General features: G+C 40.6%; 3 protein-coding genes across 3 annotated transcripts; 2 read left to right on the top strand and 1 right to left on the bottom strand.

Moving 5' to 3' along the window:
- Positions 1-2,304: 2,304 nt before the first annotated feature.
- On the bottom strand, positions 2,305-4,202 carry LOC139294801 (E3 ubiquitin/ISG15 ligase TRIM25-like). The gene has a single exon (XM_070916732.1). The coding sequence runs from the start codon at positions 4,200-4,202 to the stop codon at positions 2,532-2,534; it is 1,671 nt and encodes a 556-aa protein (XP_070772833.1). The 3' UTR covers positions 2,305-2,531.
- Positions 4,203-4,664: 462 nt separating this feature from the next.
- Positions 4,665-8,990, top strand: txndc15 (thioredoxin domain containing 15). The gene is made up of 6 exons (XM_070917818.1): positions 4,665-4,827; positions 5,499-5,821; positions 6,265-6,411; positions 7,149-7,312; positions 8,020-8,150; positions 8,666-8,990. Exons 1-6 carry the CDS (start codon positions 4,731-4,733, stop codon positions 8,860-8,862), a joined length of 1,059 nt encoding a protein of 352 aa, XP_070773919.1. The 5' UTR covers positions 4,665-4,730; the 3' UTR covers positions 8,863-8,990.
- A 453-nt stretch (positions 8,991-9,443) lies between these two features.
- Positions 9,444-24,554, top strand: LOC139295570 (pterin-4-alpha-carbinolamine dehydratase 2-like). Its single transcript, XM_070917776.1, has 4 exons — positions 9,444-9,593; positions 10,802-10,933; positions 22,489-22,569; positions 24,336-24,554. The coding sequence occupies exons 1-4, from the start codon at positions 9,480-9,482 to the stop codon at positions 24,429-24,431; spliced, it is 423 nt and encodes a 140-aa protein (XP_070773877.1). The 5' UTR covers positions 9,444-9,479; the 3' UTR covers positions 24,432-24,554.
- Positions 24,555-26,575: the final 2,021 nt, after the last annotated feature.

Raw genomic sequence — 26,575 nt, 5'->3', positions numbered from 1 at the left:
ATTCTGAAGTTTGCGTTTCTTTAGATGCACATGGTGGCGTGGAGCCTGGTGGGATAAACACGCTGGTAGGATGTTAGCCGGACAGCCCTTTTTCACAGGAGACATTTTGACATGTCACAGTAGGAAAAGCACAGCTGTAAATAATAAAATGAAATGATGGCTCAATTCCATTTAGCTGCTTCAGTATCAGGGTCCTGGTACTGTGCATGCTGTCACACTGTCATGGCTTACTGGGACACTTGAATAGAGGTTGAATAGGTTAGTAAGACCTGTGCTTCTCCTTCAGTGACAAGTCAAAATGTCTGCTGTGAAAAAGGCCTTTTGTCTGTCCCGCTCCATCTTCTAGGTAGCCTCTGTTCGACTCGCTTCTGCAACTAGCTTCTTACTGAAAAGCTGCAACGTGTTTTGGGGTTTTTCTGTCCATATTCGAGGCTAACTGGGTATCGTCTCTTGTACTGAACAGCATCTTGTCTTTTAAAGTCGAGATGAAACGGCATTTTGAGAGTGTCTAACGTCCGTATCATGACGTATTTCCAAGTGAAACAGGACAAGCAGGCGGGACATAGCGTTGGGAGGAGTTTGACTTGAACGTTGAAAAGTGGGCGTGTCATAACGGAGGTACCATGCTGTTGCTAGCTCGCTAACTGATGAGTCTTATCTCTGTGCCGCCAAGAGTGGAAGATTGATTGACGGGTGGATGTCATGATATTATTGGTTGAAATTGGTTGGTTCAAGCTTATGTAAGCACACGTCATATTTTGCTTTAAGCAACAACTTTGTGTCATATTATCTGAGACATTTGGCTTTCTGCACTGTTAACGGACTTGTTCTAAATGGTAAAAGACGTTGAAATGACAGTGTAATGATGTATTTGCCTTTAGCATGTTAGGTGTAACCTCAGAGCACCCTGAAGGTCCGTGTTTCACCATGTAGCTTTGAGTTCTTACCTAAAATACTTTGTTAAATGTATGAGCAAAGTATAAGAACTTATATGTTACAAAAAACCAATTTCTTTCCCGAATTTTGTTGACTTGATAGAAGGCACTGACATTGTGGATCGTGGCCCTCCAAGGAGGACATGGCAGAAGGGATAAGTGATTAAGGGATGATTATGGAAGGAGTATTACCTAAAATAGACTCAATAACATGTTTAATTTATTGACATTCCTGTCATTTTCAGCTGTAATAAGTTAAATCAATGCTGACACAAGGTTTAGGAATTGATTGTTTATGTTATATTTGCTATTTCCTTTTTTCTCTCACCATCTTCAGCATTAAACCAACACATGGTCTGTTGTCTGCAGATGATGATTTCAAAAAATTATTACCTCACATTTTGAGTGTTTTTGAGAAGACGTGAAGCCCAGTTATTCTGAAAGTGTGATTGGCGAAGCCTGTAAAGCTTTGTATTATTCCCATTTTATTCCTGCATGATTGTTGTGGAACGTTCAAAAGTTGTGTAATAAATCTGAAAGTAACACACTCTGCTGAAACGTTGTATTGAAATCTTTTCCTTTTGCAAAAGAGCCGACATGTCACAAACTTAAAATCATTTCAGGATTGTGCTATTTCTGGTGAAAGTACCCGTCACCTCCACCATAAAGTGGAGGTTATTTGATTGTCTTCATCAATCTCCCTGTGTGTTTGTCCACAAAATATCTGGAAAACTGATTGATAGGAAAGAAATTTAGCAGGAAAACTGAAGATTTTTGTGAAACTGATAGTGAAATGAAGAATGTAGCTTGTTTTGTCAGTGCGACTTTTTAAAGAAATGAGGTTTGCTGTTAAAATGGTGACAAGTCAAGTATTTGTTCATTCATTTATTTATTTATTAATTTGTAGGGTTTTGAACATTGTCTTTTCATAAATGTTTCCTAAAGATTGTTACCATGTAAAGACACAAGAATTCACTCTTAAAAAGATGATTAGGAAACAATTTTTCAGAAGGTTAAATTTAAAGTTATAACCAGTTTTATAAATGTTCTTCATGTACTTTACAAAACGTCCTATATAATTACAACAGCAGCACAGTATGCAGTTCAGACAGCAGTATGTGAAGTACTAAATATGAAATTATACAAGTTATGTTCATGAAGATATGGTAAAATAATTAAATAACTTTATATTACATTCATTTGGGAAATTCCCAAAACTCCACAATCCAAATAAACGTAAATAAATGGAACATACATGACTCTTTTATTCATTTAGTAGTTTTTGACATAATTAAGCCCATTTATATAATAATCAAGTTCAATTTTAAGTAGCAGAAAAGATTTTCCATCAGACATTTTACATGCACAGTATATAATTAAAATGTTTAGTAAATAAGATAAACATAAGAAACAAATGTCAAGGAACAAGAAGAAAAACCTTCCATTTCAACAATTCATTGAATTTCTGTAATTCAAACAAAACATAAAATCCAAGAAAAAAACATCAGAGTCCGGTTAACTACGTTTGATCCCTGCAGTCCAGACACACCTCAACATACTGTACAGCAGCACAGATGAATCTCTTTAAACTCCTGTCTACTTCAGCTCACACAACACAGCAGTGTCTCCAACTCTTCGTGGAAGCCCAAATCCAGGATAGAGAGGCTGAGTGAACGTGGTCTGGACTCTGTGGAGGAGAGTCATGGTTTCAGAGACGGCGTAGTAAGACAGAGTACCTGCCTTATGATCTAGGTAAACTCCTATTCTGGAGGACTGAGGGCCTGAGATGAAAGTAACAATATTGTTATGAATTAATTCATAACGACCATTGTAACAATATAATGCCCACGATTTGTCATTATATCCAAATACACATTCATATATGGTCCCTGTTCTGCTAATATTCCTGTATGCAACTGCTATAAAAACATCCCCGCTCCTCTTCACCTCCCAGTAACAACAGCCAGTCAGACCCTCTCTACTCAGGACCTGCCGAAATTTAAGAAATCTGTCTGGGTGATCCAAATACAACTGGTCTCTCACCATAAACGTTGCTTTTCTGTCGTTGTCACTCAATGACAAACGTTTGTTTACTGTATTTGGATCCAGTGTGATTTGACGAGAATATTTAAAAAATTCAGCTCTGGTTCTGGGCTCTGCTTGAGGTGGTAAAATGTCCACTTCAGTCAGTGCCAGTGAGATGTTTGCCCACTCCTCACTCAGAAGAGCCTGCACTTTATCTCTGGCCTCTGACACAGCCGCTGTCACATCCTCAAAAGAGAGGAGAGGATGGACATCAATGCTGGGTAAGTCTTTGGTTTCACTCAGATGTGTCAGCGAGGGGTAGTTGTTCAGGAAATGGAGGTGATCCTCTGTGTGTGAGAGCTTCTCCAGCTCAGCGTCTCTCCTCCGCAGCTCAGAGATCTCCTGCTGTAGCTTCTCCTCAAGCTCTTTAGCTCGACTCACTTGAGTTACCTGCTGGGATCTGATCTGCTGCTTCACTTCAGAGCTTCTTTTCTCAATGAGACAGATCAGCTCAGTGAAGATCTTCTCACTGTCCCTCACAGCTCCATCAGCAGAGAGATTGATAGCCTCCACCCTCTGCTGAAGCACCTTGACATCTTTCTCTCTGTCCTGGACTCTCTGTTGGATGTTTTGCCGACTCGCCCCGAGCACCGCCTGCCTCTCCGCCCTTTCTGCTGCAGCTGAGACTGTGTCGTGGCCTTTATGATTATCCATGGAGCAGAGATAACAGATGCACTTCTGATCAGTGCGGCAGAAAATCTTCATCACCTCGTCATGGCGAGAGCAGATGTTCTCCTGAAGCTTTAAAGTGGCTTCAACCAGCTTGTGTTTCTTTAATGCAGCTACATTGTAGTGAGGCTGGAGGTGTTGCTCGCAGTAAGATGTCACACACACCAGACAGGACTTGAAGGCTTTCAGCTTCATCCCAAAGCAGTAATCACAGGCCACATCTCCAGGTTCTGCATAGGAATGATCAGTTGAAGCAGCTTGAAGTCCTACTTTCTTCAATTCCTCCACTAACTCTGCCAACATGGTATTTTTCATGAGGACAGGCCTCGGCGTGAAGCTCTGCCTGCACTGAGGGCAGCTGTGTGTTTTCTTCTCATCCTCCTCATCCCAGCAGTCTTTAATACAGCTCATGCAGTAGCTGTGCCCACAGGGAATAGTCACCGGATCCTTTAGAAGATCCAGACAGATTGAACAGCTCAGTTTTTCTCGATCCAGAATCACTTGTTGCGCCATTTCTCCTTTAGCTGACCGTGAATGTCAGTAAGTTTCACTTTCTGTTACCAGATAAAAGCTTATTAATGATAATAACAAACTTCACGAGTTTGAAACTTTCTCGACCGACAAATCAAATCAATAGATTTAGAAATGTTTACATACATGACTCTTTTATTCATTTTGTAGTTTTTTACATAATTAAGCCCATTTATATAATAACCAAATGTAATTTTAAGTAGGACAAAAACAGATTTTTCATCTCAGTATACATATACACGTTTTACCTTTACTTGAGATGTATGTATATGTACTGTATAAAGAAACCACCATACTATTTTAAACTTGCAAAACATAAGATAATAATTATTTTCTTTCTTTCCGTAAATCGGTTTCCGGTATATCCGGAAACAGAATTCGGAGGTGTAGCATTTATTTTATTCCGCCTCAGCTCTGAAATTTTCTTTCCTACGAGCCGAACACCATCACCTCACATCTCAACATGTCGTGATAACCGTTCATATTTGTATCCAGCTAAATTTGAAAAATATGACGGGGATTTTTTACAAACTTCGCATCTCGTATGTCTTATTGTTTATGTTTTGTCATTCTGATGTTTCGAGCTTTTCGTCTGTGACCGCACAAGGTAGGAGACAGACAGCAGTTGGTTAGCTGAACAGTGCTGTCAAAACACTGCGAACTGACTGTTAACGTTCGTATTCATTTACAGCAAGCTAGCTAACTGGTTATCATACTAACTGCTAATTACCTTTAATGTCAAGAATTATGTTGTTAAGTCATTGTTCAAGGTGTCGCTTTAACATTCAAACGAGTTCAGATTATTAAATCAATAGAGATGTAAGGAAGAACAAGAAGTTAGTTTGGGAAATGACTTTTTAGTCTTATTGGACTGGACCTAGCTAGAGCTAACACTAGTTCACATCTGAAACAACGATTTAGTTTTAGCTAGATGTAGCTTATTATCTGGCAACTGAGGGTCGCTTCATTTATTCATTCTCTTTGAATCACTGAACAAAGATATGGGCTGTGATTTAGAGGTCTGAAACCAGGCTAGACCTTTTCAGTGCACCGTCCTACAAAGACGCACTCACTCATTGATTTTAATGGGAGGTAACTGTCTGCTTATAGCAAAGGAAAAGAGAGCTGTTATCAGAAGTAAGAAATAATCTTCAGAGAAAAGGCCCAAAAGCTTATCTTTAGCATCGTGGGTTACGCCATCAAAAGGAAAACAGGAAAGACAACCGTGAGAGAAATGTCTTATGTACTGTGCTTGATCTACAATTGCCTTTTTTTCAGAGAATGATGAGTCACTGGAGCTCATGCTGTCAGAGGATGCAGTGTCCGACTTGGAGAACAGCCCCAAGTTTGTGGAGTCAGAAGACCTGGACTCTCTGCCGAAGAGGCAGTTCAAGACAGCTGAGATAGCAGATGCTGTGATGGGTTCTGAAGCCCCCATCGATCCATCTGACATCGAGTCCCTCTTCCCCAAAAATGTGAAAGACTTCCAGTCAGGCTTCTCCCCGCCTTGTGATGAGAACAGTGCCCAGTGTGGTTCACCTGCTCTGGCTGGAGGAGAAGGAGCGTCACTGGAGGAGAAGAGCACTGAATCGTCACAGCAGGTTACTCACCAGATGCACTATAACATGAATAGGGGTTGCTGTAAACTTAGATCAGCTGAGATCACTTGTACTTATTGTGAGTGCCTGGGCCCTTGGGGAGGTAGCAAGTAAAAGATAGGAGAAAAAATATATGTCCAACATGCACTATTAATTGTATAAATGGAAATATTATTTTCCTCATGTGTTTTCTATTTTTAATTTGTCTCGATTTTACAGAAAATTGATTAATTTAAATCTGCAACTAGATTGAAAATTGATTAATCATTTGAGTCTTTTTTTGAAGCAAGAACACTAGTCGTTCTCTAGTTGCAGCTTGTGAGGATTTGCTGCTTTTCTTTGCCTTTTGTGATAGTTAACTGAATATCTTTGGTTCTTTTACTTCTGATTGGGCAGTTAATTAGTTAGTTTGCAGCCTAGTTTATATTTTGAATGTTTACCTCCAGGTCACTCTTGACATAGTTCATGCGGACATCACGCCAACTGAGGAGCAGAACACCACAGAGGCCGCCAAGACGTACAAAGTGAACTGTGATAAAAGGAACATCACAGGAATGGAGGATTTCACTGTGCAGGTCCTCAACGCTTCACAGGTATTCATGCTGCCCTCTGAGGATCACTGGTTGAAGAGTGCCTTCAGCACTGTTAACATCTCAGTGCTATTTCCTGAATTACTTATTTAAGACAAGTTAGTGCTTAACACATTTTCTAAATTGGCCATTATTTTCTTAATCATTCATCCATAAAATTGGCAGCCTATTATAATAATTAGAAATTCAGTTGTGTAAAATCAACAATCGGTCAATTGATCAAAAATCTACTTTTGCTTCATTGTAAAAGACCCAAGACTGTATGTGTTGAGCTAATAATAGCTAATATATCATGTAGGTTATAATTTCTACCAGGCTTATCTGTTCATCACATTTATTGGAAACCTGTTAGTAAGTGTTTGATCTGCTGATATTCTTTTGACAAACTATTTAACGGGCCAGAACAACTCAGCAGAGGTAATTGTATCCTTTGTTAGGCACTAATGCTAACAAACCAGTTTTTGCAAACTCATTTTCAAATACATTATGAACAAGAATGACAGCAATGCACAGAGAGAAACCTGTTTTTTTCCCTTTAAGTTTAAATCATTATGGTTAAAATCTTGGTGTTTCATACCATTTACCTTCATACCTACTACAGAGGAGTGTAGTCGAGGCACCCACTTTGTAAGAGGCATGATCTGACTGTGCTGATAATCATAAGTCTGTATTTATTCCTCAAACAAAATGTCAGAGGAGTCCATCCCTCAGTCTGCGTCTTTGTTCCTCGTTTCTCTCAGGACCTGATGGAGTTCCTGAATGCTAACAGCACAGAGTGCTCTGTGGTGCTGTTTTTCACCGCGTGGTGCCAGTTCTCAGCCAGCCTGGCACCCCACTTCAATGCTCTTCCCCGAGTCTTTCCCAGCATGCACTTCCTGGCACTGGATGCCTCGCAGCACAGCAGGTGAATGGTCATATTTGCTGGTATTTATATGCATCATCCCTCCCTCTGTGGAAGCCCACTTTAAAGGGGCATTAAGGGGTTTCTGATTTTTATTACCCTTTGTGGTCTGTGGCTCGGATAACATCAGCCTGTATCTGGAAGAAATATAACTCACGGTTTAGTAGCAACTAGTAGACTAGCTGATTAGATTAGGGATCAATCAAAAAGGTTCCCCAGTGTTGAGAAATTGAAAGTGTGTGTGTGCTTGTGAGCAAAAATACAAACCGTAAAATAAGGTTTTCTTCATGCTTTTGGGCGTTAATAATCTTATTAAAGCAACTTTATGTTAACCAAAAACTGTCTGTAACCTTTTAACCAGTGGTTCCCAAACTTTTTGGCTTGTGACCCCCTAAAATAAAGCAATGTTAGCTTTGCTTAATTTGAATTTATTTGATAGGGACGATGCAATTTAACATAGTTCCAACACGGACAAGCTGCCTTTAAAGCTATTACTAATTTTCAACTCTTGTCCCTAGTTGCCTTTAAACTAATGAAAAGAAAGGTAACTGTACATTGTAATACCAAAAAAAATCCAAACTTTGTAATGTTTAAATTGTTCTGTTTTTTTGCTGTGACCACCTTAGACCAGATCAGCAACTCAGGTGAATATCTAAAACTGAATGATCATTTGTCATTCTTGTGTCCTGTCGGTCCTCATCTTCCCCCAGCCTCTCCACAAGGTTTGGGACCGTGGCAGTGCCCAACATCCTGCTGTTCCAGGGGGCCAAGCCCATGGCTCGCTTCAACCACACTGACAGAACGCTGGAGACGCTCACCTCCTTCATCGCTAACCAGACAGGTACAGGAAACGGTCCGAAATGATGCCGTTTTTATGTTTAAGAATGCACCATAAACAATTCCAAAGGCAGTCAGTCAGCTGATTTTGGGGTTTGTTCAATCACTCTCTGTTACTGACCACACTTAATATATACACAAATAATAATAATTTTGACTGTAAGGGGTTATGTCATTGCTCTGTGTTGCTGTGCAATAATTGTAAACATTTGCTGAGTAAAAAAGTAAGTTCCTTGTGGATCAGATGTCATTCAAATTGATGTCTGTATTTAATTAATTTAATGTCATATTTACGAAGGTTGACTTAAGTATTACACCAAATTTTGCTGCTACATCTGAATATCTGACACCTTCTCTAAAAACCCCCACGAAAGATTTGCAAATTTTTCTGAATAATACATTTTTCTTGACATACTAAATAGTGTTCAGCCCGTAGGCTTCGTCTGAAATGACAAACCACTCTACATATACATATATCAAGCCTGCTGTGTTTTCTGATAAAGTGTTTATGTGTTCCAGGGTTTGAAACTGGCCCCGACAGAAACGTGATGGATGCAGACCGTCTCGGCCCCCTCCCCAGCGTCCCGGTGAAGAGCATCGACTGGCTGCTGGTCTTCTCTGTCCTCTTCATCACAGGCTTCACCACGTACGCCATCCTGCGGACAGAAAGCATCCGCTGGCTCATTCCGGGACAAGAGCACGAACATCAGGACTGAAAACACACACTGACTGCAAGTCATTGGATGTTAATGATTATTTGATGAATGATTTAGTTTGTTATTAAAATTAACAGTTGCTAATTTGCTTGTGTTTCAAGTGTTTGATGAGCAAAAATAAAAGTATGTGAGCCATTGTGATTTATATTAAAGAATATAATGAATTGTGGCTGTTAACATTTCAAGGCTTTTTGGCTAGTCAATGTCAAAGCTATAGGCTTGTGTTTCTCTTTTGTGTTTTTTATTACATATTCCCCTTCAACCATAATCCTGAAGTACAAAAAAAGCTGACTTTCGGAGCAAGTGGAGGATAGCCCCCAAGAGTTTGTCCACCTTTTTAAGCTGACATAAATGGCATACTTCAAATGAATCATATTATATAAAACACGTAATTAAAGGTTGTTTTCAGTAAGAATATATGCCATAATATAGTACTGGAAATATAATTGTATGTATAACTAAATTGGAGTGGTCACTTTGGCATAACCAGACTCCCTTGAAAAATATAGGATTTTAATCAGGCAGCAAACTGAACAGCTATGGTAAAGTGTGAGAGGACACGCAGAGAGCAGAGGTGGTGTTAGTGGAGAAGGAGGACAGCTGACAAAGCGCTGGTTATGTCGGGGTTAATGATTAGCCTGAGGGCGAGCAGCTCATGGCCCTGCAACCGTCTGTTAAGGCTGAGCAGTCTGCTTCTGCCTCCGCTCTCCAGGAACAACTCGTCTAAAATGGTGAGTGCGGCAGTGACAGGCAGTCTTTTAGCATTAGCATTTATAAGCCTCTTATCTACGTACTTCACTCAAGGCTGGAGTTGTGTACATGTGAGTGTAATCTCATGAGACATGCAAGAAGTGCACAATGTTGTAGGCTCTGAAACAGCAAGTCGCGAAAGCCCCATGGCAGACGCGTTGTTTGTTGTATGAAAAAAACGTACGCCAAACTTAATTCGAAACACTCTGAATTAAAAGTCTACATGAATACCTGTAAAATGATACATAAATTAAGCTGAGTTTGAATTCGTTTTTGAATTGCTCCAGAGTTATTTTTCAATTCGGCGTAAATAGTTTGATGGATATAAATTACCAGACAATATTAAGTTTAAATTTCAACTCTGTGGGTTCATTCTTACTGTTTCCTCCCGAACCTTAATGTCGTTTGAGACGTTACTTCTGTGCGCATTTCTGATGTCATGAAGTTGAAGATTTCGACATTAAGTTCTGATGTGTGGTTTGTTAAAGTGCCGAAGTCAAGAGTGGATTGTAAGTTAGACAAGGCTTAAATTCATATTATTGTGAGTGTGAATTTGCAAATAAGTAAGCCAATATTAAACCTATTCAGAATTACTAATGAAGTTTGGTGTGGTATTTAAAATGTAAAAATGGAGAAATCACGCCCACCAATTATACAGTTATATATGAGAATCACAGCAATGTCAATGTGACTTTTATTTCTGTGTGGCCATTACCTGTTTAGTTACCAATTAGGCTGGTGTTAGTACACATTATCGGTGTTAGGCTGCCACCTTGTGGACGCAGCACTAGTAGCACTCAGGTAACTGCTACAATGAATGTGACATCTGAATATATGAAGTGCTGTCAAACTTTACTTAAAACCTGTTGTTCCACAGTAGCAGTAAAGGCTGAATCAGCACGTTTTGATTACAGTGACCTTGGGTTAGAAGAAATCTGAAAAAGAAACACCAAGAACCACTGCTAATAATGGGATTTGTCAGTTAAAAAGTCCGTTTTACAGATGTGAAATGTTTTACAACAGAAACAAAAACAACAGATAGTGTGTTCACATTTAATACGGCTTAAAGAGGACAGCCCAGGAGATTGAGAAAAGAGACGCAGAACAAGTGCGTATTCCAATGTAATAACTACAAGAAGAACAACAAAATGCTTTTGTGCACACTCTGAGTTTGTGTGTTTGTCCCCAGTCGTCAGACTCCAACTGGCTCTCCCCTGCAGACCGGGATCAGCTGGTGATGGAGCTCAGGGCCACAGGCTGGGTGGAGGTGGACGACCGCGATGCCATCTTCAAAGAGCTTCACTTTAAAACCTTTAATCAGGTGTGTGTGACTGTATTTGTGTTGTTGTACTTAAAGGGGTGACCATTAAATCAGTATTGTCATCATTTCTGCTATGTATGCATTCACTATGTACAAGAACATAGTGTGTGACAAGGCCATCATTTCAAGTAGATGCTGTAATTCAACGATAATGTAAATAAAAGGAAAATAGCGATGATTTCAAGCAGACATGCACAGATATGCACACAGAGGAGGGTTGATTTTAGTCTCTGTGTTGAATGATATCAGAATTTAGCCATATTGGCAGCACTAAGACATCTGAGTTCACCGCTGTCATTAAATAACGTCAGTCAAGTAGCTAAAAGTGTGAGTAAAATACATTTGTTCCTCAAATTATTGATATTAACAGTCATGACTAATCACCGGGATCACAATATCTGCAGCACTGTGCAGCTGGTTAGAGTGTGTATATGGAAGAACACACACACACACACACACACACACACACACACACACACACACAGGCAGCTGACATCTGCTTCAGTCTTTGTAGTTTTTTTGTTCCAGACGGCCGGTAGAGTCTGCGATGAACCTAGTTTTTGTAGAACCCTGTCGGCCTCGGTGTTCTGCTGTGGTCGTCAGGGGGCTGTTGTAAGATGGCTGGAGGTTTGTTTGAACGGGATCAGGACGCAGACCGCCAGACGCACGGCCATCTCGCTAACCAACGGAAACACACAAATTCATCTGTGTTTATTCGCTGATTGGTTGCAGGTGTAGCAGGGGGCAGGTTCCTCTCTGCTTTCACTGGTTTCAGTTGCTTTATGGATTTTCCTTTTTTGGTCCTACATGCAAAGAAAAGCACTGATGACTGCTGAAAGGTTGTTGTTTATGAGAGAGGCCTTTATTTCTACTCATTGTCTGTGTCAATCACAGATTAACAGCAACAGCGAACGTGGGGCTCTAACCGAGATGGAGCATGCTGAACACCTCACATGAAAAACTGTGAAAAATGATGATTGTAAAAGCTGGAATAAGTTTGTGTTACAGCATGTGAGGCTGTGTGTTGCTATGAGAAATAATAGTCAATACGTTTTGATTGATTTGCACTTGAAAAACCAAATGGGCTGGTTTCATAACTGGTGTCAATATGATAACAAAGTTACAGTACTAGTACCAAAATGATCCCTGTTTTTTTAAAATACCACAAGTTAGTTTAAAAAAAAAAAGTACTGTACTGTACTTCCCATTAAGTTTAAAAAAACATAGGTTACTGCTGCATACCACATACTGTGCATGTTCCTAAACAAAATATAAGAACAGAAAACATAATTTACACACACATAATATGAAAGCTACCTATATAACACTTGTGTCCATGCACGGACCAAATAATCTGTGTTTTTACAGTCTTTTCATTATCCCAATCTTTTTTAATCCAGCTGAATTACCTATTTCTCAGACCACGATACAAAATACAAATCCTCCCTGTTTTTTCATTTTACAGAACATGACTTCTCAGTGCGTCAGTGTTTAACATTGTCTCAATACAAGCAGCTGAGCAACAACTTTGCCCAAATAAAACAGAGTCTAAACCAAACAAAGTTATGATTTATATCAGTAAATATTTGGTCAGAGAATAACTAAACCAAACTATGAATCTAAACAAGCATTCAATGCCAAATGTTTTAAACTTTCAACACATTTTGGTCAGTACAGTACTCAACAAGTGGTGGGTTCGACACCCAGCCATAATCAGGACAGTTTTGATGTCGGCCACTTTGGCACTTCATGTTGCTGAGGTCGGTGCCCCATCTCATTTGCGCCATTTGACATAAGATCTATGTGCATCCTTTGCATATTATTAATAACAAAATATTTAAGTTTTAAGTGCTTTTTAAGCCACCCAGGGACACAGGATGAATAATTTAAATCAGAAACACAATAAAAGTTCTAAAATAGACACAAACAGGATGAAAATATATACTTTAAAAGTGGATTTTTATATTTTACACGTTGTCTTAATACAACAGTCTTAAAACATTCTGCACTTGCATGAAATTCGCAGAAGCTTGTGAAATGATTGAAAGTTCCAGAAAAAAAGCTAGTAAGTGAACCTTGAGATTAGTATATTTGATCAGGCATAGGTGTTCCCACAGATATGTATTAGTAGCATGTTTTTTGTTGTGATTTTCCTGAGTACATTCTTCAGGATCTACCTCTTCTGTGTGATAACAAAGCTGCTCCAACTAGTACAGCAAACAACTTGAAGGGTTTGATTTAAGATGCGTGTTGTACCAGACAGGTGCGGTTTTCAGTGACTGTCTACTTCCCGGGGTAAAAGAAACACTAAACGTTATAAATAAATGTTTTTTGGCACAACGCTGGTAGGCTGCTTGCTACTTCACTTCAGCCCTGTATTGGGCGAAGTAAACTGCAGCATCTCAAGGCCACTTAGCGGACTTCCTCTAATCCTGTCGTTAGTTGTTTTAGCCCCTAAAATAGTCTGTTTTTACACTTCCCCCGTGTTTGAAGTCGGAGGGCGAGCGCTGACCTCCCCCATCTGCTCCTCCTGGCTCTAAAGCCTCTCCTCTTACCCCGACACGTCAGGCTGCATTACCCTGAGACACGCCAGGCGGCCAGTTGGCAGCAATTGGGGTTTCGATCAGAATGATTTCTTTCACAAACAATCAAATTGGTTAAAATGTTTCATCTGGGTCACAAACCACTAACAACCCCATCATTCCTTCTGGTAGATGTGCATTGCTTTCTGCTGTTTTCTTCCTCGCTGCCACCCTCCTTTCCCCATCTCTGTCTCGCTTGTCTTTGTCTGTCTCTCATTTCCCATCCTGTGCCCCATGTTATTGGGGAATGAGCTCATGTTGTTCCAATTTTACATGTTGGCAACTCTCTCCGTCTGTCTCTCTCTCTGTCCTTCTTTTTCACCCTCTTTTATTCTCGCTCCAGCCACCCCTTTTTCACAAACTCCCATGCTCGTTTTTCATGGCTGTTCTTAAAGGGCTTTTACCGGAGGGGAATGGAGATGAGGAGCGACATGCTGGCTGATTTCCATTTGCCACTTATCTGCCAGTGATGGGCTTGAGGAAATCAGATCCCCGAGAGTTTATAATGAGAATAACAAATCCCTCTCTCTGCGAGTTGAAACGTGTCCTCTTGTGGCCTGTAGGGGGCGGTAGAGGTGTGTCTATGACTGTGTAAATCCACAGTGGCAGCCTGTTGAAGTGCAGCTGACTACATGAGGCACAGAGCCGCTCATGGCTGCAAATGAACTAAAAAAAAAAAGAAGATGACAGCTGGATTTGCTTTTTTTGAGTTTATTTTTCTTTGATTACAGCAAGTGGAAAGTGTTATGATGCTGCTGTGACCAGCTCGGTAATTTATCTGCGGCGTGTGGGTAAACTGCGCGTTGTTAGTGGCGGTCGTCTGAGAAGTAATATTTAATCGGGTTTGAGAGGTGAAATCCTCTTTCTGGAGTCGCTTTGGTCAGTGAGAATCCCTGCAATCACATGTGGAAACATCTGTGTGTGTGTCTTTAATACTGTAAATTTAGGTTGGAAATTGTGCTTGTTTTTAAGTTGCAGTCACTGATGTTGTTTACGCATTTATGTTATGTATGTTTACAGATGACCATCTGCTTTACATTTCAGTGAATGAAGTGGAAACATCCATGCGACACAAGTGAAATGGGTAGCCTTAAGATGCAGTTTGTGCAGGAGAGGTGAGCTGTGCATGCTCAACTGCTGTGTTATGTTGCTGAAGTTGACAACGATTGGCATTCCATCTTTCCCCGCAAATATTCAGTCGAGCAGTGATGGTGGGTGGAAAAAATGGCTTGTTGTTATCTCGAGTCTCTCCTTAACTAAGAGAGGGAAACTTTTAACCAGGTAAATGACCGGAGCTGCTTTTATTGACGAGTTAATCAGACAAATGAGGATGTCCATGACGTTTTCCAGACATTCATAGGTGATAAGTGCTGAAATGATTAGTATGTTAATCAGTTAGCAGATGAAGTGTTCAGGTTTTGAATATAGGATATTTGGGAAATTGTGATGTTTTTACACATTACTCTGACATTTTAATGACTAAATGATTGATTGATTAATTGGCCAATTAATCAACAGATTAATAGACAATGCAACTTTAGCTTTAGCCCTATTTAGGATACTTCATCATCTGATTTCACTTAGTTGATGTAGGTGAGACAGTGCAAATCATCAACTGAAGGGTTTAAACGTGCAGTAATGGTCTCGTCTCTTAACGGTACAGCTGCTGTGGCTACAAAGAGTTAGAAATGAGCAAAGTTGAAATCTTTGACTCAGTTTCCACAAACAAACCATAATTGTTAATTGTGTTAACCAATAAGATAGAATATAGTGTTACATTCTTAGTAAATATTTGCTGTATTCACTCAGTGGTCTTAGTTGGGGCTAAATTGCTGCATTAATGTTCCTCCTAATCTTTCAGCGACTTCTGTTACTTATGTCCGTGTGTAAGATTGACGTAAAAAAAAAAAAAAAGACGTATATTGAAAATCAGTTTGAAGCAATCAGTCAGCAATCAGGCCTCCTAATATTTACAGGACATGGAGGTGTGTTAGTTGGCCACAAAATGAGCACATGAATGCCACCGACTGATGCAGTAAAACTCCACAAAGCTGTTTTGGGGTCATATTAGAAAGCTATTCTGTGTCAAAATATTTCCTGAAATAAAAAAAAGCGAAATAGCAATTGATACTTATAAATTCACAACAATTCCAGTCATATTTGTGAAAAAAAACCTAACAACAACAAAAAAGAACATGACACAAACTTGAGACAAACAACACGCCAAAGTTGCGGTTCACCACAGACTGTAACTGCATTACAAGCGCCGGAAAAAGCTGCAGCGTCCACACAGCTTCTGGACTTAAGTTCCAATTTTGAGACTGAGGAGAGCGCCGCTGTGTTTTGACAGCTCCCTCCGCTCCGCTCTCGGAGGCTGATCCCCCTTTTTATATTCAGTCAGGGGCTCCCTCTCCACCAAATCTCCTTCAAGCCTCTGCCTCTCGTTACAGGCCTTGCTCTGCTTGTGTTGAATAAGTTGTCCTACAACTAAAACTGAGCCCCTGGGTAAACCAAACTCTCAGAGCCACCCCCTCCTGCTTTACACACACACACACACACACACACACACACACACACACACACACACTCTCACAGCATGCATGCACAAAGGTTGGACTGATGAATTATTTTGATGACATTGGCCACTCCCTTGATATCAGCTCATTGTGCTTCCTGCCTATGAAGTAAGTTCTCCTCTGCAACATGCAAATAATTGACAAAGCTGACAATCCAATTGTGTTTTCTTTGCACAATTAAACTACTTATTTATTTTTGCTGATTCAGTGTTTGTCGATTTACTTATGATAAACAGTAAACATTTTGGTCAATTATCAAGTAACATTAATAAAAAACAATAAACATTTGCTGCTACGATGATGAGCATGGTTTTCTTTGGGTCATTTTATTATAAAATTAATACTTTTGAATTAGGATGAAATTATACATTGAAAAACAAATGCATAGATTTGTCAGTATTGGAAATAATCAGCCCTAATTCAATTAATTGTTCAATTCAATTTTTCATATGTTGTTCCCAGAGTTTTATTAACTATGGCATGGGTGTGGTGAGTTTAACTTGTTTTTAAAAAGCTGCAAACCCTCAAATAATTCAGTCAGCGGACAGTTGTGGTGTGTGGCTTTTCCACACTGACAAACAGAAACACACACAGAAAACTGGTCATTTTCTGGCATGAACATTTTTAAAATTGTTTAAAAATGAGTCCATTAACCTTTTATTAGTATTTACACACACACACACACATGCATAGTTAATCACTCTACACAAGCGCTCGCACCGTATCTCTTACTCAGCGCGAGAGGCCGGTAAATCGGCTCAGCGGTGTTCAGTTCCCACCTCCGTCTCCAAAATGGAACTTTCCCTGGGAACTGGAGGCATCCCGCATTCATGTCATCTTGTGAAAATGGCTGGAGGGAAGCCGTGAGGTGTGGCGCCCAAGCGGAGGTGGTTAGATAATCTGGCTATCAGTCCTTGGGTAAGCTAAGATGGCCCTGACGTCTGCTGTCTTTTGACGAGCCGAATGTCTTTTTAAGCCCTTGCTGGTGACCCTGCAGTTAATGAGGGGGTTTGCATAAGTTGGCCTTGACGGCATGTTTGAGCATTACATGACACTCTTTACATAAATAGGAGCTGACTTGCGTGAACATTTGTTACACAGGATATTAGTCACTTGATGAGTGTTCGCAGCGTGCATCACCTTCGTCAGAGTATCAGATTAAAGCTCTCTGTGTTTCTCGACGTGAACTTGAGAAGATTATGATGTTACACGTGCAGAGCTCTCTCTACTACATGAAAGAGCTTCAGCGCTCGGCAGCTTTGCGTCAGAATTATTTAATATTTAGCTTTAAGTTACATGTCAACGTAGCGGGCAGCCTCCTCCGGCCAGCTGGAAGCTTGTGAAGAGCTGTTTGGGAAAGAAGAGAAATGAGACATAAGAGGTGTGGTCATCATCATCATCATCATCATCATCATCATCATCACCACCACCACCACTGTGCAATTCACAGCGTTCTTGCCTTTCACTGCGGAGGAGCAGAAGGTTTTCCAGGGGGCTGACGCTGACGCGGTGATGATGGGGCTCGCAGGGTAATCATCGGCTAGTCCTGGCGGTGTGTAATGGAGGAGAGCGGCTTGTCTTCATGTGTGTGTCGACACATACTTGTGTGTACGCTTAGGAGGTTTGCATATGTGCATTCATACATGCATCAGTGTGCATGTGTGTGTCTGTCAGAGGCTAGTGAAGAGTAGGCACAATCTGCATGCACTTAGTCCTGGCAAGACAGAGCAGGCGTTTCTAAGCCCCTGGACCGCGCGGCGGTGGAAAACCGATCTGTAAATAACAGACACATGTGTTTGAAACTGAGTCCTGTATTCCAGCCCACGGCCGCAATGAGAGGGAGAACACCACTCTGCTCCGACGTCAAATTGTCTCATTCAGTGTTGTATGACAATCATGCTGTAATAGCACCAAATCGGCTCCTCAAAAGCGGGTGCGTGGGGAAAGGGGCATAGCGGGGGTCTGCCGTCGGGTGTTTCTGATTATTTGAGATGGGGGCCTGCATAATGTCATGTCAAATTATCTGACTCTGACAGCTACAGCTTGTTGGGGCAGTTGGAGAGAACGGCTGGCTGGCTGGCTGGATGGATGACCTGCTGGCTGCAGACGTGTGGCCCGTACAATTCAAATCGGGTAAACAAAGCACTTTAAGAGGGAGAGTCCTTGACCTCTGTTGACATAAGACCTCAGCTGGGAGCTGAGGGTTGGTTTTATTTCCTTGTTTGGCCCAAGTGGAGGGCGTTGAGATGACCTACAGGTGACAGACAGGCGTAGCACCACCACTTCCCCGGTATTGTGTCCTGTTACTCTCCTTACTGCCCCCGAGGGACCACCACCTGTGAGGCTGATTTTAGGGCATGGTTGTTTCAGGCCTTTTCAGGATTTCAGGTTTTTTGGACATTCAACTCCAATTCATTTGTAGAGGGAGATTACTGCTCTCCTTGCTTTTTCTCTCCTCATTTTTTTTCCTGGGACATGAAGAGTCCTTTCTCAGGGTTCATGTTGCATACAGGCTGAACTTGTCGTCTTATGTTTCACATTCCGCTTAACTCCAAATCACATTTTGCTCTGTGGTTCGTTTGCACATCAGTGAGGTCTAAACGGGGACATGTAAGTTTTCAGAAAGTGTGACACTGATAAAAGCAGTGCTGCCCGCGTATTTTACAGCACTTTGAAGTTTGGATAATGAGTACAAGCTCTGGTTGGGGTTGGTTCACTGTCAATTCAATTGATACAAAATGCAAATAAAAAACACAATTATTTGTCATTTGTTCTCAATCACTGGCGAACTTCATCATGCCACGAGCTGGCTTGAAAAGAAAAATATACTTCTTGAATTAAAACTGAATTGAAGTGACCAATTATTTGTCCAGACCAGAAGTTCCTTCCTCTGCCAAGTTTGGAAATCTGGGGAAACGTATCACACAGATGTGACTGCAGATGTTTGCAGTTGCAGACCCGTCGTAATGTCAGTGAATCTACAACTGTGTTATTGCGATAATGTTGCTTTAAAGTGGTGTGACCCAGTTGGCAGACACATAGTGTTAAAAGGGATCCTCCCTGTATTAAAGAGGGGAGTACAACCATTATTCACACATGCTGATCAAGGCCAGGAGCCTGAAAACAGTTTGTCTCCAGTAAAATGCAACCCTGTTTTCTTACAGATCATGTAGACCGGCCATAACCAGGATACAACATTTGGACTTCTGACCAAAATCCTCAAATTCAGATAGAAAATGAAGCAGAGTCTGACTGATCCTGGATTATTACACTGATATTGATATTTTACCAATAACAATAACTCAGAATGTATCATCTGATATACATGTTTTAGCATAAACACATAACAACTAATTGCCAACAAGACATGAACGGGATATTTTACAGTTTAAAAATAAACTAAAATGTATCTTTGGCATTTCTGTACTGCTTTTTACAATTGTTACGTATCAGCCAACATACAGATACATCTGTAATAAGTCAGAATTGGCCAATAATATTGGTTTGACTCTAGCATCAGTTAATCTATGACCCAGAGCTCCCTCTGCACACGACAGTGGAAACTACAACAGTGATAGAATTCATCTCCGTCACAAAGTCTAATTATATTAGTGCTCGTTATTGACACAAAGTCACATTTCACATGGAGACCGGTAAGCTAGCTATATGCATCAGAGATCCAACAGTTAACGTTTTGGGAGGAGGGTAATGTTGTTAAAATACTACACAAACATCATTAGGTTCTGCAGCTGAAAGGTCCAGAGTGCAGATCCACCACAGCAACGAGCCGTCTGGTGGTGGCAAAAAAAAAAAAAAGATTAATGTTAGAGTAAAAAACTGTTAATGTGTTCTTCACGCATATTCTCAGCTGTAGTTTGGCCAATCAGGAGTGTCTTGAAATGCCAAGGGTTGAGTTTTTCTTCCATAACAGAGTCCAGGCTGGAAAGTGAGTCTTTGAAAGAACATGGTGTTTTGAAATGGGACAATGTGCAGGAACCCTTAAGTGTTCACACAGAATCCTTTTACCTGTCAGTCAATGTTCCTGAGAGAGAGAGAGAGAGAGAGAGAGAGAGAGAGAGAGAGAGAGGGGGACATGTTTGGACAACACCTGACATGACAGGCTGCTTAACCATCTCCATTAAAGCCAATGAGAGCTGAGAAAAAGCAGACCGCCTCGCTCTCCAAATTGGTGCCAGTGGGGTCAAGTTGCAGGAATATGCCAATTACTTAAATTGATCGGGAGACGGTTTCCTTGATAACCAATTTGATCAAGCTGCGGATCGTGTTACACGCGTCGCGCTGCACGAGGCACCGAGCAGGACGTCGCAGACATTGGTTACAACGCACTAAAAAAGGCTAAATGCAATTTCTTCTGCGAGAGTAATTGTGTTTCGTCATGTCAGGTGGTGGACGGGGTTGAGCCGTGGCCTGTAAACAATGGCGTTTCAGTTGATTTAATTAGGCGGGGAGGAAGTATTTAGGGGCTTAATTGAGATTGCAGTGGGAAATTGCTCTGAAATAGGTCTACCTGATTTTTTTTCTCCCTCTCTTCACAGTGGGCATGACGAGGGATTTCACTCTCCTCTTTGTAGATAATTAGAATAACCATAATCACTCCCTGGATGGCCTGTGATTGGAGAGAGCCACATGCCGAACTCGAAATATGACGAGTGTGTATGTTTGTGAGTGTGTGCCTGCATGCTGTCTGCTCCTGACGTGGGTGTGGAAGTATGCACATGCCTTCACCAGGGTTGTCTACGTGCACAGAGACGCCGTTTTGTGCTTCTCTGTGCCTCCAACGGCAGCATTGCTCCTTGTGCTTTATGCTGCTACATGTTTTGCTTTTTACAGCTGCAACATTTAGTTGATTATTAGATAAATCAATCGCCAGAAAATTAATCGGCAACTATTTTGATAATCAGTTTATCATCTTGAGTCCAAATCTAGCTTCTCAAATATGATTCATTTCTGGTTTCTTTAGTGTTCTATGATTGTGAACTGAATATCTTTGGACTGTTTGTCAGACAAAACGGAAATTTTATAGACCAATTGACTAATCGATTAATCGAGAAACTAATTGAGTGATTAATCTATATTGTTAGTTGCAGTTCCTTTCATCCTTGAGTTATTGATTCTGACTTAAGAAGCTGAATCAATGCTGCAAAAAAATGGCATTTTTTGTTACGTTGTGATTTTGTAAGATCTCTTTCAAGAGGATTTTTTTTATTATGTGTATATTGTTGGACATTTTTTTATGAATTGCATTTTCGTGATCAATTACCTGGGAGCCACTGGCCAGGTTGTTCTTTGTTTTTGTATTAATACATTTCTTGCATACTGCTCTGCATGTTTAGGCGAGCGATGATGCTTTAAATTGTATTCCTGGAGAATGGCAGCTTTCCTCTTGCAGCTAAAATGTGAAGCTGTCACATTAAACTCCATGAAAATATAATCTGTTGTCCACCTCTTATGAAACTGTCTGTGCTCCTGGTCAACACTTTACTTTAAGCCTGTCCTCAGTAGCATTTCTATGCAATAACACATTACAATGCAGTTCTAAGCAAATATGACTGATTATTAATGTCTATGGACACACATAAGTGGAGGCTGGTGTACAAACAGATAATTGTTATTGATGTTATAGTAAAATACAGTCGTTTTAATATAAAATATGTCTTCATGGGAGACTTTTAATTGCTGACAAATACGGCACATTAATTAATGCTTAAAAATGTCCTTGTAGCCACATACAACTACATGATAATGTGCTATAAACCATTTATTAAATGTTTTATGTGCTGCTTATAAATGTTAAATAGCGAGATTCATTTAAAGTAAGATTCAGAGGTCGGTGCTTTTGTGCACCGCAGCAAATGAGAGTGCAGTTGGCTTAAGTGTTTATGTTGACAAGCAGTGAGGCAGTTTGCTGAATGTGAAATAAAGAGACAGTTTTAATGCTTTAAGTTTTTTCAGCCTAACTACAAAATTCAATTATTACTCTAAAATATAATAAAAGGATTGCGGAAAAATAGAAATGGGGAAAAATGAAAAAAAAAATTAGTGGGCCAAATGTAACAATATATTCTTATTATGTCCACGTTGCTGAAATGTATGCAGCTTAAAACAACTGCCCTACAATAAATCCTTCCTTTATGATGGTTGTAATTTTCAGCTTTTGTTTAAATTCTTATATAAGTGTTGATTCAACTAAACAGTGATTTTGGAAGCTATAGTTTGTGCTGCTTTTTTGCGTTATATTGAAAGTTGCTTCTAATATTTTGTCCACCACATTTATATCAATGAGGGTAGACTGGACTAGAAAGTCACACAATGACTGAGGCGAAATCCACTTCCTGATTTGTTTTTGATTGACAGCTGATTGTTTCTTCCTAACCAGGCATTTGGCTTCATGTCACGGGTGGCTCTGCAGGCAGAGAAGATGAACCATCACCCAGAATGGTTCAATGTTTATAATAAGGTAATAACTTTCCCTACATTATGGCCCAAATCACAATTTGCAATCGTGCTGGAGGAGTCACTTACAGTGCTGCATTTTTTTAGTATCCATTACAGGAATCACGGCTTGTAGAATCAAACAGTGTTATCACTGCTACGTGTTTGAGTTACTGCCATATTTACAATGCTACGGTTGGTTTATAACAAATTACAGACACACCGAGATCAATCAACCCTGGATCGAGTCAGATTTTTTTCATGTCAAACAATCCTTCCTGGTTCTGGAGAGCTCGCCGCTCAAAGCCTGAAACACAGTCCGTTAGTCAGAACGACAAAAAAAAAAAAAAAAGCGCAGTAGCTTCACACTGTAATCCCATCGTTTTTCTTGCGAAAAGCTCTGCAAATATCTGTACCCCCCTCCACGAAGCCCCCACAACCCCAACACTTACACACACACACTCTCACTTTCTCTGCCTCAGAAATAAAGTAGTGGTTGATATGACAAACCCAGTCCCTGAAAATCTCTCAGCATTAGGCTGTAGCCACTGAGTTACTGTGTGGTGGACCGGGCCGCTCCGACAGGAATGCTGCTCCTAATCCACTCTTTATTAAAGTGGCTGTAGAATGGTGCAACAGGTCTCTGGGCCCCCACAGCACTTTCCACCAGACACTTACACATAAATCCCACTCTGACTGAGCTTCAGCCTCGACAAAATAGATGCTGTATACTGAGCTACTGCTAATATCCTATTAATGTTCATTAATGCTCTGCTCTGCTCTCTTTTCTTGGCTCTCTATATTAACGTGAGTTTATAAACATTTTCTTCTGGGCCAGAGCTGCTCTCCAGGGAGGAACCTCATTGGTTGAGTCAGACATTAATGGGTGGAGCCAAAAATGTCCCCTTAAAACCCTGAAGTACTCCTGAATGGAGTCCGTTGAATTTATCACATTCCTGACAAATAGCAGGACAATATTTGTCTACTCTGCGTGGGTCACAGCTTAAAGAAATAGTTCAACATTTAGGGAAATATGCTTATTTGATCGATATCAATCTCATGTCTGTATGTTAAGAACAGAGCTGTAGTCAAGACATGGCTAGCCTAGCTTAGCATAAAGACTGGAAATGGGGGAAACAGCTAGCTTGGTTCTGTTCAAAGTAACAAAAAAATAAAAGCAACACCTCTAAAAGTCGCTAAGCTGAAATGTAAAAACAACAAATTGTGGTTTTAGGGGTAGTTGTGTGCTGGAACTAATTTTTGGGAACAACAGCCGGGTGCAGTGCCTCTGCTCAGCTTCCTGAAGTCTTGTCATCACAGTTATGCCACACAGAGACCAAACCAAAACCTGTCCTCATCGGCTTAATCTGGCAACCCACAGTGTAACTGGAGACGCTGCACAGGAGTACTAGGTTGATGGATAAACTGTTGTTAGTCAAGAAATACCTCCAACATCTAACTCCCCATGAAAGTTAGCTTTTAAGTCAACAACAGACATATGAAGCACAATTACACCTACCAATACACAGCAATGTCAGCTTCTGCTTCCACAAGGATGCGTAAAAGCTTCTTGTTATTTCACAACAACAGGAGGTGTGACACTCAAAGGAATACGCTACCGAAAAAGTCTTGATAATCAAATACTCCTGCAGTCTTGAGAAGTGGCTCTGAAAAAATGTGTATCTTTCTGGAGAACAACAGCTGTAGTCTGGTTACAGCACTAATTATGCTTTTTTTGGGTTGACCTGTTACTGCTTTGTGACTGCAAACACTGTGCATGTGTCCTCGCAGGTCCAGATTACGTTGACGACACATGACTGTGGAGGACTGTCAAAACGGGACATCAAAATGGCAAAGTTTATCGACAAAATTGCACTTTCAATGTAAGGTTTTTGTCTTTAATCGGAAGGTTTTTCTTTTCTATGTTCACGTGTTTCCCTGCTTTCAGTCACAACTCTGCTCTGTCAAAGAATTATTCCTCAACAAAATTAATTTACTGATCCATAAACCTCTGGGTTCGTCTTAAATAAAATCTGTGAAAGATGTTCTATTTGGATGTTTGTATTTTGTTTCTGTAAGAATAAAACTTTTTTTTGCGAAGCGTTGTTGTCTCTATAATTGGCTTATAATAACGTAGCCCTGCATGGACTCTTGAATAAGATGACATTTCCAAGGCTTCGTAGAAAACCTCCCTCTGTGGTTTAGATTCAGGATTCAGTCACTAACTGATTCTGGCAGATGTAATTTCATTGTGTGTGTCACTGTGTGGTTTTCTTGTTTCCAGCAGTGTTTGTTTTCACACATGGAATTAGAATGGAGTGTAATTGCTTTGCAGCACTCTGTCCGGTACTTGCCAACGATCCAGAGGATACTTTTCCCTGTCAGTCCTCCACATGTTCGTCTTTCGGACCTGGAGAGTGGAGCGAAATGAGGAAGAGGTCAAAGTCAGTAGGAGGGGATTTATTTGATTTACAGTTTGGTAAGGGATGAGTCAGACAGGGATGCTGGATTGCCATCAGGAGAAGATCAGCAAAGAGACAAAGTAGTCAAGGCCAAATCAGTAGGACAATGTTCATGCTGCTAACCTGTGTTGCAAAAAGCCTCTTTCTCTGTCTTCTCTCGGCTCTGTACTTTTGAGCCTGGCGAAGGGAAGTTGCTGTTCTTTCCCTCAGGATTTATCTAGGAACACCGGTCTGTTGTATGGTTGTGGTCGCTCAGGGAAAATCCAAGTTAATTATGCATTGTCAGCCTTTCCTGATCCGGTCAAAGTGTCTAACTCTCCATTCAGAAACAATGGTTCGACATTTTGTGAAATACACTCATCATGTCATGAAGCTACGGCCAATAGCCAGTTAGCTTAACTTAGCACAAAGACGAGAAACAGGGAAAAAGCTAGCCTGGCTCTGACCAAAGGAAACCAAATCCGCCTACCAGGACCACTAAAGCTCTCTAGTTAACACGTTATATCTTGTCTGTTTAATCCGTATCCGTGTCTCCGAGAGTGTAGTGAAAGAAACAGGTAGGAATAGCCCAAAAGTTAGCAAACTCCATTCCTATTGAGGGCTTGTCTTAAAGTGCTCCTCACAAGTTGCTGTAATTTAACTTAAGTTACATTTGGGGGATTCAAACTGATTAAAGGAGAGGCGTGGCTGAGGAGGCCACACAGATAAAAATGCCACTAAATTCGCCAATGCATTGTGAAAATGTTAACATTAGATGCACTTGTAATTTCTAAAAACCAAAATGTCTCAACGAAAATGTTTATTAGGATCAAACGTCACAAAGTGCAGCTTCCAAATTCACCCATACGTAGTGATGAACTGAAATTAAATAACAAAATCAACCATCCCTTCAGCATCCTTTGGTGTAAAGCATCACACATTGACTTGGTTGGACGAGCGTGTTCAGTGAAGTTCACGGTCAGTGTTTCACATGATTTCTGTAGGTCTTCATGCTTTTCGATAGGTCACGTTGAAAAGCAAACCCACAATTCTCTGTACGTAACCTATGCTTGGATATTGCTCCTAAAGTTCATTTTCTTTAAGGCCTCGATAAACATGGTCATTTGACTCTTATGGGCATTTACATTAGATTTAATTTGTCAAATTTGTCAAAGGTCTTATTACAATGAAGGCCATCCAGGCCCACACACATGTTGGTGAGGCTAAAACACAGGCTCAAAGTTATATATATATATATATGTATATATAATATTGCAAAGATGATTTGGGAGCACGTAACCCCCCATTCATTCATCTGTATAGTATCTAAGTTCCGACGTGGCATCTGATGTGTATTAAATTGCACAACAGTGACCCACTGATCCACTGCTCAAAGTGCAGGGCTGGAAACCATACGAGACGTAACTGACACAAACCGTGCCTCTGTGCGTCCTGTACTGCGTATCTCATTTGTCTTGTCTCAGGTGGACAAACCAGCATGACGCCACCTTCGTCTGCAGCAGCTCCTCCTTCGATGTTTGTGCGATGTGTGCAGGTACCGTGCCCACAGCAGTGGAAGAAGTCGGATCC

This window comes from Enoplosus armatus, chromosome 13 (assembly GCF_043641665.1).
Source record: "Enoplosus armatus isolate fEnoArm2 chromosome 13, fEnoArm2.hap1, whole genome shotgun sequence".
NCBI lineage: Eukaryota > Metazoa > Chordata > Actinopteri > Centrarchiformes > Enoplosidae > Enoplosus > Enoplosus armatus.
The sequence above is the reverse complement of the archived record's forward strand: the minus strand, read 5'-3'. Positions and strand labels throughout refer to the sequence as shown.